The 14,854-nt window shown below is 41.9% G+C and overlaps 1 protein-coding gene across 1 annotated transcript; it reads right to left on the reverse strand.

Moving 5' to 3' along the window:
- Positions 1–10,319: 10,319 nt before the first annotated feature.
- On the reverse strand, positions 10,320–13,324 carry LOC118217063 (protein NYNRIN-like). The gene has a single exon (XM_035398842.1). The coding sequence runs from the start codon at positions 12,345–12,347 to the stop codon at positions 10,320–10,322; it is 2,028 nt and encodes a 675-aa protein (XP_035254733.1). The 5' UTR covers positions 12,348–13,324.
- Between the last annotated feature and the right edge of the window lie 1,530 nt (positions 13,325–14,854).

Here is a 14,854-nt window from a genome sequence, read left to right on the forward strand (position 1 = left end):
TTATTATTTTTTTAGGGCATTTAAAAATGTTTGAGTGATTCAACTACTTCCTTTTCCATACTACAACATGGTGAATTTCTTCCATGAAAACGAAAGGGAAAGTGTTTATTTTTAAGGTTTTGTGAATGTAGTGAGCTAGCAAAACTGAGTTAGGCTACAGTTGCTACAGCTGACAAAGAGGGCTGCATTCTAATGACGATTATGATTATAACGAGAGGAGCAGTATCACAAGCTGCTACAGTGTCCAGAAATGAATGCAGATAACACTAGCTAGTAAAGAAATACATGCAGCAAGCATCTAAGTTAGTTAGGAAATTTTTGTATCATGCTTCTCAGTAGAATTAGAATGTAACAGAACAGAATCTTTAAAGCCATTTTTCTCACTTTTTCTTTATTTTTTTGCATGGACAATGCATGTAAACTCTGTCATTGAGTGTGAGAGAGACAGAGAGAGGGCTTTGAATGTGGACCCAGCTCAAATTATATTGTTAAATAAAAAGATAAAACATTCTAAGTACTGTTTTGTCGTGGTAATTGAGTTAATTTAGCAGAAGAATGTCCCTTTGAAAGTGCAATATGTAACTTTTCTTGAATATCAATTTTGGTTATATAGTCCTCTATTCTTGAAGATATAACTTCTGGATGGACAATGTGCTTTTTTCATTGTTCTCACCCCACCATAACTCAAAATACAGGCCTATTTTGCTTCAATATTTACAAACAATACAAGGGTTAACAAACCTTTTATGGTTTTAAAGTACATCTAAAACTACTTTTTAGCTCTTGCAAACTGCTATTCCTTGTATCAAGAGCTTGTCAGAGCTAAAAGATAGATTTAGATATTTTAAAAAAACCTTTAAAGGAGTACCATGGTGGTTGAACGTGACACTTCCCAGTTGTCTTCAGGCAACAACAAAACAAGTGTGCATAATTTTTTTATTCTTCAGTCATTTCAATGTACTTTAAAACGTATTTTTCTAAGCCTAAATTTCCCACTATAAAAATTCACCCGAACCGTCTGGGCGTGGTAATGAGAACTGTCAGTTAGCTATGATTGACAGACCGTGCCCGGTTACCATAGCTACCCCCATGATACGCGCTCTCTTTGGGAGACTGAATTTTCACAAGCTAGCTAGCTTAGTAGTATATCAAGTATCGATAGATAGCTAAGGTAAGAACGTTGACTTATATCCAGTTATAATTTTTGCTATCTAGCTAGCCAAGTTAAGATGAAAGCACAACTATAACGTCCTCATAAAAGCAAACTAGCAAGCTAACGTTATCGATAGCATTGCCTTATGAAAGCAAACCTCCTAGCTAGCTAACGTTAGCTAGCTAGCTAAATGAATATAACCAGAAATAATCTAAAGGCACTCTAATTTAAGTGAACCTAACGTTAGTCAAATATTTGCATTGTCTGAACAGCAGGACGGGGTGTCCTGTCAGATTTCTTTACGGGGCGTGGAAATAGGAGTGGTTACTGTATTCGTGACGTAGAAAAATGACAACTTTCTCAACCGGTTGAAAATAGGATGATGAATTTAAAACGCATATTTCTCCAAAAATACAGAACGGACATATTTAATACTTTGCTCATTGTGTTTCTTCAATGCCTCTTGTGCAAATAGCACATAAAACCGAAAAAGTGTGAAAATCACCATGGTACTCCTTTAAGAATTGTCAAGAGGTTATGTTTTCATAGTCTTAACTTTTTCGCCTTTGCTACACCCCCCGCCCCCCATCGGACACCCACCACCACACCAAAAGATCAATTCCACAAAAAAACACTGATTTGTCCCTAACATTATGGAGCTCACTGTATATAAAAATATAATTTCGGCTTCAGAAGTGGCCCGTAAAGCAGACCAATGCCAGTACTTCTCTTAACACCCAAGCTCTGAGGAGCTTCAGGAGACCCAGCAGCTGTGGCAGCATGTGCCTGCAGGGAGTCCGACTGCATGTGTGCCAGTTGTCACCTTGCAGCCTTGGTATATCCACCTGCTCCAGTCCCAGCCCCAATCCCATTTCATGCTTGTGCATATCAACCCTGCTAATACTATTATGAACAAAAATACAAATATAGCTTTACATTTATACTTGGCTGTTGTTGTGTTTATATGTTCATTAAGAATTGTAATATGTAATGTAATCTTATTTGTACTGTTGCAATAATTGATCTGATGTAAATACTAATTTACTGTGTTTTGATTTGGCAGAAAAGATTTCCTGATCCTCTCCATAATAAAATGGAGGTGGAGAACAAATACCATGTTAATATCAAACCTAAAAAAGAAGAAGCAGGATCTGAGACACTTCTGTGAAAAAATAAATCAATTATAAACAATTATTTATTTGCCCATGGGTGGATTCAAACCATAGTTTTCATGTCACGTGTTACACCTATACACAGCTGGACCTGCTGTGACAGGAAGGGATACTGGCCACTATATAACGAGGACAAAGCATATGGGCACGCCCCCTGTCGCCCGTGGCTTTACCTTGAAAATGCCAGTAAACACAGAAATGTTTGCTTCCACAATAATGTGTCCTTTTTTAGGAGGGAACATACGATGAAATTCACATGGGTTTTGTATAGGTTGTAGACACTTTTGCGATAGTGCAGCTTGTGAAATTTGTAAATTTGTTTGACAAAATTTTTTAGATACACGGTTGAGGCCAAAAGTTTACATACACCAAGGCTAAATATATTCAAACTGAGTTTTTCACAACTCTGCACGTTTCATGTTACCATACATTCTTTTGACAAGTAAATTAGGGCATCTACTTTGTTCACATCAGCGGGAATTTTAAAACAATCGATTAGAGACAGATTTATTTTTGTTTTAATTCACTATATCAGAATTCCAATTGGTTAAAAGTTTACATACACCAAGTTGACCGTTTACATACATGACCGTTTACATCTGTTTACATACACCATCCTTACTTTACTCTAGTGTTTCTTTTGCCCCTCTACATCATGAAACCTATGCACTTGTTGTACGTCGCTCTGGATAAGAGCGTCTGCTAAATGCCTATAATGTAATGTAATGTAATGACCGTCTCTTTAAACAGTCTGGAAGATTCCAGACATTGATGTAATGACTTTTAGAAGCTTCTGATTGGCCATTTATCATAATTAGGAGTTAATTGGGAGTTAATTGGCACCTGTGGCTGTATTTAAGGGCCTACCTTTAGACCCACTGCCTTTTTGCCCATGAAACTGTTGCAGTCTTACTCAAGTACGGCATACTTTAGCATGATTTGTGCAGTAATTTCGCTGCTTTGGCTCCCACTGGCACCCTGGTGGAAGATTTCTGTATATCCTACCAGGCCCATCCTCGACAAATCCAAGGAAGCCTGCAAACTTCGTGGCCGAAATAGCTCAGCTAGGAGAGCGTTAGACTGAAGATATAAAGGTCCGTGGTTCAATCCCGGTTTTGGGCAATGGGAGATGTTTCGTCTTTTGTTGAGTAGAACTGAGCCCTCCGCTTGAGTTTACCGACTGCTCAACCTCCTGCTTTAGCTGATACCAATTTCACAAAGTGGAATCAAGTTCTAAGATTTGTACAGTTTTTCAATTTAGGATTGTTGGGTCTTCGTGCGACCAAGTTCCTGAAATGTGGACCTGCACTAAAAGCCATGTGTGGCAGTGTTGACTTTTTTCTGAGGCATGATTGAATTGCAGATGAGAAAATGGCTTGAGGTAAACTGGTTTCCCTTCTCACTAGGGGTCCGTCCCAATACTCAAAAAATGTATAATCCTTTCTTCCACTGCCACCTCGTCTTCGTGCCCCAGAGGCCATTGTGTCCTTCCTATTTCCAATGTCCCAATATTGGATGAGACTAGCGAAACGGCTTCAGACTCTGCTTCTCGACACCTCCCGGCAAAACATATATCGATTTATCCTACCGCGGAAATCTTTTCACATTTCGGCCTGACACGATTGTGCTCACGCCCACAGAGATTGGAAGATCATCCCACCAAATCAGACACTATCCAAACTATAGAAAGCGGAGATTGCGGAGAACCTGACTGTCCAAAGGAAGTGTTCATTGCCACCAAACTTGATTTCAGATGCTACGGTGGGTAATAAAAGTTTCTCTGTGTGAACACTGACATTATATGAACAGTGAGAAACATCACCCTTGATGACAGAGAAGGAAATAGCTGTAATTTTATCTTCACATCTCTGCCCTCTCTCCTTTCCTTCCTGAGTCCCCCCCACATACTTCTGGGTAGGACATAGGTGGTAGTGGGGGAGCGGAGGAAAAAAGTAGATTATTGGTACACACCCAAAGAATAATTCCAATTGCTAATTTTATCTGTCCTTGTGTCCGCTGTCCTTACTTGGTCTGGAAATCGCAAGAGGTCAGCCATCTTCAGAGACAATCCAACTGGTTAAATACTCCTTGAAGGATCTAGGAGTGCGGTAGCTACCAAATGATGCTTGAGCAAGGAAACCTGAGGGTATACTTTGCGGAAGTATTTAGTTTTGAAAGAGTGAGATATAAATGATCAACCTGTGGTTCTTCCTCACCCTATCTGCCACATCTGTAATTGACGTGGCTTCAAACAGACTTTTGACTGAACAAGGAAGTTCCCGGTTGGCTAGTATACGCTTCTTTGATTCCACCATCCTTGTGCCTTCCGATGGGTGCCTTCCAATAGGAAAGGACACGAGGAGGTGATGGTAAAGGATTGGAATGAGGTTTCCGGATTCTACTTCAAATCAAAGTCAGTACTGGAACTATCCATCTGTATGGCTCTTAGGCTTCTGGTTTCCAGGTCAGACATGTCTGGCTTTTGGCAGAACACAGGAAAATGCCTGCAGGAGGACTTGCGAAGATGAAGATGGAGAATGCGGGCATCGATCCCGCTGCCTCTCGCATGCTAAGCAAGCGCTCTACCACTTGAGCTAATTCCCCGTAGGGCAAGTTGGGCTGAAGCCGCATCCAGAATCCGCAGTATTGTCGGTCTTCAACAGCGCTCCCAAGGTTACACCAAATTCCAAAAACGGGCAGGGGCAACAGTGAATCAGTCGGCCGTCTGGACTCTGAGTCAATGATTCAAGTTAGGATTTTGGCGGGATGGGTCATCTTGTTCCGAGGCGTCTTTTGAATTCCTACTAGGTTTTGTCAATGTGGAGAACAAAAACATATTCTCCTCGTCGGGGAATGGAACCCCACGCAAAGCCCGCGGATTCTTTAGCTAAAACTCCCTAAAACAAAACCCGTTCATTCTCAATGGTAGTGCTAAATCACTACCCTGGACACAATGGAGCCCTGGAACTATTTTCCAGTTTTGCGCTGGTTGCAATGAGATGACGTCACGAAATGAGTCCCCAACTGCCTGTCAAGAGAGACCGAGAGTGAGAGAAAGTGAGTTAGGCTTTGAACTGAGGTAATTCTGAGGAGATTAAGCCTGCGTCCTTTTTTTTATAACATTTAATTAACAAAACTAAGCGAATTTAAGATAGATTTCGATTACTTCCATCGTCAGGACGAAAATCACCTCTTTTTACACTGTCGTCAGTCAATCAATCTATTGAGGTAAGTCATCCGGTACAGTAGCCAAATTTATATTAAACATTGGCTTCGCGCAAACGAGAAGACACAGTGTTACAATGTGTAAAAAAGAAAAAAAACACTTTTGAATAAAGTTGACCAAAAGACAGTTTTCGTCAACTAGTAATAGAAGCTATGTTCACGTATGGTATCCACGGACGCTGTTCACATCAGCTGATCGCCATCGCAATATCAACTGTCTATAATTTGTAGCACTAACAAATAAATACGGAAAATAAATGTGTAATGAAATGAATACAGAAATTAATAAAGAAACAAACATTCATTCTGATTTGATCTCTTTTTTGTATTCTGTGGTCCCAAGACCAATAATTTTCTGTACAATACACCACTCGTTTTCAGTGGAAAACAGTCAAAAATGAATGTATTTGGTAGGATGATGAAAAGAGGTGAGTATGTGTCATCTTGTTGTCAAACATTGCAAAAGGAAAATCGTCTTATCCAGTGTCTTATCCAGCAAAGGCGAAAAAGTTTAAGACTATGAAAACATAGTCACCTCTTGACAATTCTTAAAGGTTTTTTTAAAATATCTAAATCTATCTTTAGCTCTGACGAGCTCTTGATACAAGGAATAGCAGTTTGCAAGAGCCAAAAAATAGTTTTAGATGTACTTTAAAACCATAAAAGGTTTGTTAACCCTTGTATTGTTTGTAAATATTGAAGCAAAATATGCCTGTATTGTGAGTTATGGTGGGGTGAGAACAATGAAAAAAGAACATTGTCCATCTAGAAGTTCTATCTTCAAGAATAGAGGACTATATAACCAAAATTGATACTCAAGAAAAGTTACATATTGCACTTTAAAAGGGACATTCTTCTGCTAAATTAACTCAATTACCATGACAAAACAGTACTTAGAATGTTTTATCTTTTTATTTAACAATATAATTTGAGCTGGGTCCACATTCAAAGCCCTCTCTCTCTGTCTCTCTCACACTCAATGACAGAGTTTACATGCATTGTCCATGCAAAAAAATAAAGAAAAAGTGAGAAAAATGGCTTTAAAGATTCTGTTCGGTTACATTATAATTCTACTGAGAAGCATGATACAAAAATTTCCTAACTAACTTAGATGCTTGCTGCATGTATTTTTTACTAGCAAGTGTTATCTGCATTCATTTCTGGACACTGTAGCAGCTTGTGATACTGCTCCTCTCATTATAATCATAATCGTCATTAGAATGCAGCCCTCTTTGTCAGCTGTAGCAACTGTAGCCTGACTCTCAGTTTTGCTAGCTCACTACATTCACAAAACCTTTCACTTTTGTTTTCATGGGAAAAAATCACCATGTTGTAGTATGGAAATGGAAGTAGTTGAATCACTCAAACATTTTTAAATGCCCTAAAAAAATAATTAAAAAATTGCGCTGTTTTGGCGATTTGCCAACAATTTGCGGCCGCAACTTCCGACAGGTTGCTCTAGGTCACAATTTTAATCAGATGTATTGTACCATTATAACAGCAGCTCTAGATAAAAAGAGGGTGGGCACGTACGTAGCTCAACTGGAACAGGTTCCGCTTCGGCTCAAACAAACACTGTTTATTTTCAGATAACGTTACATATTTATCACATTTATTTTTTACTTGTCCGATCGGACAACTGTATGAGGCGTTCCACTTGCCCCAACAGAGTTGGGATCCGCCAATTGTCATCACCGAATGATAGTTAACGCCAGTGCTTGAGATGGGCAGGAGCTGTCGGGACTTGTATGAGTACTGACTCTTCTTTTGATTACCAACATTAATTTATTTTAAACAGTATGTATTTTGAGGAGTAGATACCGGCACTTATTTTGGTCCAATTCAAACACTGGTTAACACTATGGTATTTTGTAATATCTGAAGCGTTGTTACCTACCTTTTTACATAACATTACATTACAGGCATTTGGCAGACGCTCTTATCCAGAGCGACGTACAACAAAGTGTATAACCATAACCAGGAACAAGTATGACGAAAACCCTAGAGAGAAGTACTGGTCCAAGTGCAGGGAACAACCGCATAGTTCAACTTGGACCCTGAAGGTTAAACTGATTAACACTAACACAACGAGAACGGCAACAACGCAGTCTATGGAAAAAATACAAGCAGTAGTTAAGACAGTTAATGCACCTAAGTCACCTACGAAACAGCTGCCTAGTTACATCCCTAAGCTTACAGCCATTTACAGGGGGGTAGGGAGGGATGGGGAGAGGTGCAGCCTGAAGAGGTGAGTCTTCAGTCATCGCTTGAAATGGGTCAGTGTCTCAGCTGTTCTGACCTCCACGGGGAGGTCATTCCACCATCGTGGGGCCAGAACAGACAGGAGACGTGTTCTGGAAGTGCAGATGCGAAGAGGGGGAGGTGCCAGGCGTCCTGAGGTAGCAGAATGGAGGGATCTGGCTGGCATGTAGGGTTTGAATATTTTGTGGAGGTATGCTGGGGCTGATCCCTTGACTGCCTGGTATGCTAGGACCAATGTTTTAAATTTGATGTTTTAAATTTGTTGTCTTTCGGTCGCTGAAGAAAAAAAAATGATGCTTTGACAGACAGTGCGACCTTCGCGCAGTGCAAGTCTTCCGTCCACCTCAGAAAAAAGCAAGCACGGAGCGCGCTGACTATTTTTAATTTATGAATTTAATATATAGGCTATATACAGTTGTTACGATCAGCCCCTGGCCAGTCGCAACATAAACGAGATCACACAAAATAGTTGCAATTCAAAAATATTTTTAATTTAAGAACGCTACAAAAGAAAATGAATGAGCAGTGTAGCCAGACTCAGACCCTACTACTACCCACCAACCAGTGCCCACTCACCGACCCGTATCTCTATCCTGTAAGAAAAAATAAAGTTCCGGACGAGAAAATCTTGGTCTTCGTAGAAACTGTCTTTATTGGCAAAATATGGCAGCAACAGAAAATACACGTAGCATGTACTCTGGGAGCATCGAAGTCAAAATGCACCCCGACTGTCTGTCTTGGCCTTCTTTTAAGCTGTTAGTTGTGATTTGATTAGTGGTACCAGTGATGATTGGTGAGTGAGATGATTAGTTTCTGTCAAGAGTCACACAATGCCTTAGCAACTCTGCTTTGTTAATCACTCCCGAGTCAGTTCCATTCACCTTTCTCTCTCTCCTGGCTGATTGTATCAATATGGCACTGTCAGTCTTTACAGTGATACTGAAGTCTTGTGAGCTGTGAACTAAGGCTTTCTTTCATCAGTGGGCCCAAGTATTGCGTTTTGGCACAACCTCTGTATTGAAGATTTGTAGTTGAACTAAAAATCTTACATATCCCCCCTTTGATGGTTTATTTGCGAACATGGACCATCACTCATTTGGATACTCTTGCGGTTAGTCCAGCAGTATGGTTTCTTGGTATGGCATAGAGCATCCTTTACTCACATGCCTCTCCGGATACCCTCCCAGCGGGTCGCTCTCAACTGCTGATGGCCTCTGGGTGATGCCCTCATCTCGGGATACACCCCTCGCCATTGGACTATTACTGTGCCTCACACGCCTAGGTCCCATGAAAGCTTTTGCTGCCTTGTCCCAGTCACAGACCAACCACACTGTGACTTCTAATCCATTACTGACTTACAACCAGGAGAGAGAGAGAGGTAACCAAAGCCGACCATGAAAGTATTCAACACGCATAAGAAACCAATACATGTGTGAAGAAGTGGGTGTTTTGAAATGATATTTGTTGGGAGGAGATATGTGTGCTTTAAGAAAAACCTGGTGTGATGCGAATGGTGTATGATAATGCTTGCTGTGTGACAATCAGTGTAATGAGTGGTGGGGGAAAAGATGCATTTAAAACAAAAAAAACAAAATGGGTGAAGGAGAAAAAAAAATGGACATTTGGCCAGACAGTACAGGGTGGTCATTACAGTGAAACAATGATAATGAATAAACATTGCTTTCTATGCAGTGTTGTAGATACCTGCCTTTTTTTCTTTTTTTTTTAATATTGATATCAATATCAATAACAAAAATAATAAAAATAATAATACTTTTTTTTTTTTTTTTTTGGTAATTGAAATGATGATGGTGTCTTTGTACATAAATATAATAATTTTTTTTTTTTTTTTTTATGAGATCCTGGTCTTAATTGATAGTGCAGTTGCAATGGTATGGATGTTGTTTACCGTCGTCTTCTCCTCCATCAGTCCTTCCTGCAAGTACGCATCTGTTTGGAGAACTTGTGAACCAATTAATTCCTTCAATTTTCCCTCATTCTTCCTTAAAAGTTGACTGTCCATCCAGTTAGACACTCCCAACCCAGCTCCAGTTGCGCTAAGTGCACTGTCCATGAACCCCAATAATTTCCGCCCTACTGGGGTTCCCGTTGAATGTGGAGTTTGGGGCCCCTCTGCCTGTTTTTCCATTGAAACGCCGTTGTCAATAGGTCCTTGTAGATGTCAGCCACACTCTCTCCTTTGCACAGCTCATCAACATCTGGAGACCACGCTGTCAGGTTCACCAGGACTGGTACATGGACCCACTGGACGTTGTTGATCAGGATTCCAGGATATGGTCTTGTCACTATGCCTGACTGGGGAGCGGGTTGCTGTTCTGGGCATTCCTGGAGCATCGCCACTGTCATCGGCAATATCAACATTAGGACACTCCCTCGCATCTTCGTTCTTTTCCTATCTTCCTGCTTGATCTGAAAAAAATAAAAGTGTACACAAAAATCAGTGCCCACCCCCCCAACATTTAGACAGACACAAACATGACGTGCGATCAGTTATTCTCTGTTCTTTTGTAGAATTTTAACTGATCCACATGAAACCATGTGTTTGTGGTTCGTCGTGCTGTTGCCTTGTACTGGACTTTATATACAGTTTCTCCACATTTGTCAATGACTGTGTATGGGCCCTTCCAGTTAGCTGACCATGGCCCAGCATGATGGTAATTCTTTACCATTACCTCATCTCCCGGCTCAAATTTTTGCTCACTGACATGTTGGTCATAATACATTTTGTTGTATTTCTGAATCGAGCCAATCTGTTGAGCCGCTTGCTGGTACATAGCAGGTAAAGAAGAACAGAGGTTTTTCAGAAAGGTTTCAGTCGCCCATCCCTCTATCATGGGTCTCGGCACCTCTAGTAGCAGATGTTCTGGCATTCGCATTCCCCTCCCTGTCATCAATTCATGGGGGCTGTATCCTGTGCTTTTGTGAACAACCCCTCGCACAGACATCAAAATACTAGGGAGATTTTGAGCCCAATTGGTGCCATTTTCCAATACCATTTTTCTCAATGCGGTTTTGAGTGTTCTGTTTGTTCGTTCAACCCCGCCTGAAGACTGTGGATGGTGAGCTATGTGTAGTTGGTGCTTTATCCCAAGTAGTTTTGCCAAGTCTGTATGAATTTTTCCTGTGAAATGCGTGCCTCTGTCACTTTCCAGGCTAAGTGGCAGACCCCATCTACAGTAGACTTGTTCCCATAATACCCGGGCTGTGGCGGATGCGGTATCGGACTTAATTGGGAACGCCTCTATCCATTTAGTGAATGTATCTATTATGATGAGAATGTACCTGTAGCCTCCTCTAGCTGCAGGGAGTGGACCTACATAATCGATCTGCAAATTTGTCCACGGTCCTTCGGCTAGACACGTGGGCCTCAGTCGCCCTTTCCTTTTCACTGGTGATGGATTAATCTGGGCACAGGTTAAACAATTTGTGCAATAATCTTTCACATTTTTGTCAACGTCTGGCCACCAAAACATGTTTTTTAATCGGTCTTTTGTTTTTTCTATACCTAAGTGCCCCCCCTGATTGTGGATATGATACAAAATATCATTCCGCAATTCTGTGGGTGGGATCCATACTGGAATGTCATTTCCAGTGTACAACAGCATGCAATCATGGACCAGGAGTTGTGCATCAAACAGAGTCAATGGGCCCTCCAAAATTGCCTCCCCATTCTGTTTCTGCTTGATTGCTTCCCGCAAAACTGGATCCCGTTGCTGCGCAACCTTAAGGTCTGTCGGTTCCCTGACGTTTACCACAGCAACTAGTTCTGGTTCCGGTTCCAGAACATGGAATGGTCTCCCTGCTACAGCTGCTTTCTTTGCTAGCTCGTCCACAGCTAAATTACCATCTCCATGTTGGCTTACTCCTTTCTTCTGATGGGCTTTCACCTTTAATAGAGCAACCTTATGTGTACAGGACTTGGCTGCTGTCCACAAAGCCTGTATGGGTCCGACCTGTTTTAAAGGTTGGCCATCAGCGCTGGTGAAGCCCCTTTTCTGCCAAATGGGTAAATACTCAGTGAGAGAGTTAACAACAAATGCAGAGTCTGAAAAGATGTTTAAGTCTGAATCTGGAAAAACTGAAAAGGTCTGTAGGACTGCTGAAATTTCTGCTTTCTGAGCTGAGAAATGAGATGGACATCTGTAAAGGAAATCCCCATTGTCCGAATGAATCGCAAAGCCAGTATGATACTGACCATCCTGCCAATATCGGGACCCGTCCACATATACATCAATGGCTCCTTCTATAGCGCACACTTCAAAGACACTGTCCAGAGGCTGGACAGGTTTAGTGTCACAAGTGTGAGGGTCACCTTCATAGAGAAGTGTACGGGGTAACATGCATGAAGATTTGTACACAGTTTTCAAATTTTTGGAACCCAGATCCAAAGTCCATCGTGCTAATCTTGAATTAGATACTCCTTTCACTTTGCCATTCAAAAGAAGCTGAAGGGGTGTATGGGGAGTATGGAGTGTCACTTCATTAAAGCCGTAAATGTACTCGAAATGGGACATTCCCCAATGAACTGCCAAAAGGTGCCTGTTACATGAGTCAAATGCTTTCTCAACCGGAGAGAGCACACGGGAGGCATATGCAATGGGCCGCAGATTCTCCTGAACTTCCTGCAACAGAACTGCTGATAGAGCTTCCTCAGTGGCTGCGGTCTGCAAAATAAATGGCTGTGATCTGTCTGGATTACGCAATGCAGGAGCTTTAATTAGCGCATCTTTCAATTTTTCAAATGCCGTTTGATGTTCTGGACCCCAATCCAAAGCATCAGACTTTTTCTTTTTCCCCGAAAGTAAGGAGTTAAGCGGTCTGGCAATATCAGCAAAGCCTTCAATAAAGTCCCTACAAAATCCGACTATCCCCAAAAATGATCTTAAAGCTGTGACTGAAACTGGAACTGGAAGTCGCTGAATAATCTCTACCTTGTGTGGATCAGGAGTGCGCCCCCCTTTGGTAATTTTAATGCCCAAATAAGTTACTTCCGATTTGAGAAGTTGCGCTTTCTTGGGATTCAATTTGATTCCTGCTTCTTCAAGGAGGTGAAGCAGTTCTGCAAGTAAACTGACATGCTCCTCCCTTGTTGCAGTCTGCAACAATAGGTCATCAACATACTGAATGAGACATTCTGGTCTAGAAAAAGCACCTAGCACATTTGCCAAACACTGGTGGAATAATGTCGGTGAGATAGCAAAACCTTGTGGAAGCACATTCCAAGTGTATTGGGTATTTTTAAATTTGAATGCAAATTTGTATTGGCAATCAGGATGCAGTGGGATGGACCAGAAACCATTGGAGACATCTAGGGCAGAATAATAGTTAGCTTCTGGGAGAAGGGATGCTAGAACATCAGGTGTGGCAGCTACCACAGGCGCACATGTGGGGGTGCACTTGTTGAGTTCCCTATAGTCAATACATAAACGCCATGAGTTATCCGGTTTACGTACAGGCCATATAGGAGCTAGGCATGGAGATAAGCACGGCCTAATGATACATTGTTCAAGTAGGGAGTCAATTGCACTCTGCACATAGGGGTTTGCTTCATTCGGGTAGCTGTACTGTCTGAGAGGGGGTGGGTCCCGCCCCTGCACATTCACCTCTATGACACCCGGATCAATGCGACCACAATCATGCTTGCTTTTAGCGAAAGCCCCTCTGTGTTGTCCTAACAGGTCTGATAGCTGGGTATCATCATGTGACAACAAGCTATCCAAATCATAATCCTCTGCCTTCTTAATAGCAAACACCGCATGCACATCAGAAATTTCGACTAAATCATCCCCACTCTGAGTATTGCGCCAAATACAATTATTGCCATAATCGATTATGTATCCCCGCCTCTTCATTATGTCTGATCCCAAAATATTGCGAGCATCACCAGTTGTACTGAACCAAGCCTTAGCATTAAAAGAATCACTGCCAATTCGAAAAGCCAAACTGTCCGACTGAGAAGCAATAGACACTGTACCATCAAAACCTTCCAGAGTAATTGTATTCGTGGGATTGCGAGGGTGACTATCTGAGTGTATAATTGACAAGGAAGCACCAGAATCCACTAGCCAACTGTTGCATCGGCCTCCAACAGCAACATTTACAATTGGCCTACCATAGGTATCTCGTTCCAAAGGTGCAATGTGGTTCACGGAGGCCTGGAACCCCTATGCTGAAGCATTAGCACATTTCGATCCCATCCCCTTATTAGCTGCGCGCAATTCAGCGTTTTCGGCGCTCAGTTTTTGTAAAACCGACTGCATTTCACTGAGCTGTTTGCTAATCTCCGAATATGGAGATGTTCTTTTTAATGTTGAGTTGCATTCCCTGGCAATATGTCCTTCCTTTCCACAAGCATAACATAAAATTACCCCGTTTGGGTTAAACAAGGGGGGCCTTTCACCCCTCGCTTGTCTCACATCCTCCGGCACATAACCTTCATTTTTCCACGACACCGATTTACGAGTATGATTCGGGCGTGATGTGGTCTCGGCCAGTGCAGCCACTGGTTGCTTTCTAGATTGGTTAATGCTGAGATTCATGTTATATAGCTGTGTCATTTTTGCTACGATATCTGCGTATGCGGCATGCGAATCTATATGTAGCGCCAAAGCCCTCCGAGTATTCGAATCGCTTTGTGCAATCAATGCGGATTTGAATGCGGGATCCTGTTGTGTTAAACCAGCGATGCCACTATAAGACGAAAAGGCTTCCCATAGGCGCGCCGCATATGCGGCCGGGTGTTCAGAAGGACACATCACTACTTCCCTTATCTTTTCCCAATCCACAGCACGAGTGCCCAAAATGTCCAACAACCCCGTTTTTCTGCGTTGTTGGTTGGCCTCCCGATTTTGTATGTCCAGTGGAAGCGCACTAGCAAGAGCATGGGGTAAACAAGCAGACAAAATGACACATGCGTCAACATCAGTCAATCTATGTAGGCCGACCATACGTTCCAAATTCGCAAGAAACTCTACCGGATCTCGCTTTGAGGGAACAAATGCACCAATACTTTTTACGAGAG

Source organism: Anguilla anguilla, chromosome 17, assembly GCF_013347855.1.
Source record: "Anguilla anguilla isolate fAngAng1 chromosome 17, fAngAng1.pri, whole genome shotgun sequence".
NCBI classification, from domain to species: domain Eukaryota; kingdom Metazoa; phylum Chordata; class Actinopteri; order Anguilliformes; family Anguillidae; genus Anguilla; species Anguilla anguilla.

Coding starts and splice junctions, on each gene's coding strand:
- LOC118217063 (XM_035398842.1), bottom strand. CDS start 12,347: ATGTCCCATTTCGAGTACATTTACGGCTTTAATGAAGTGACACTCCAT.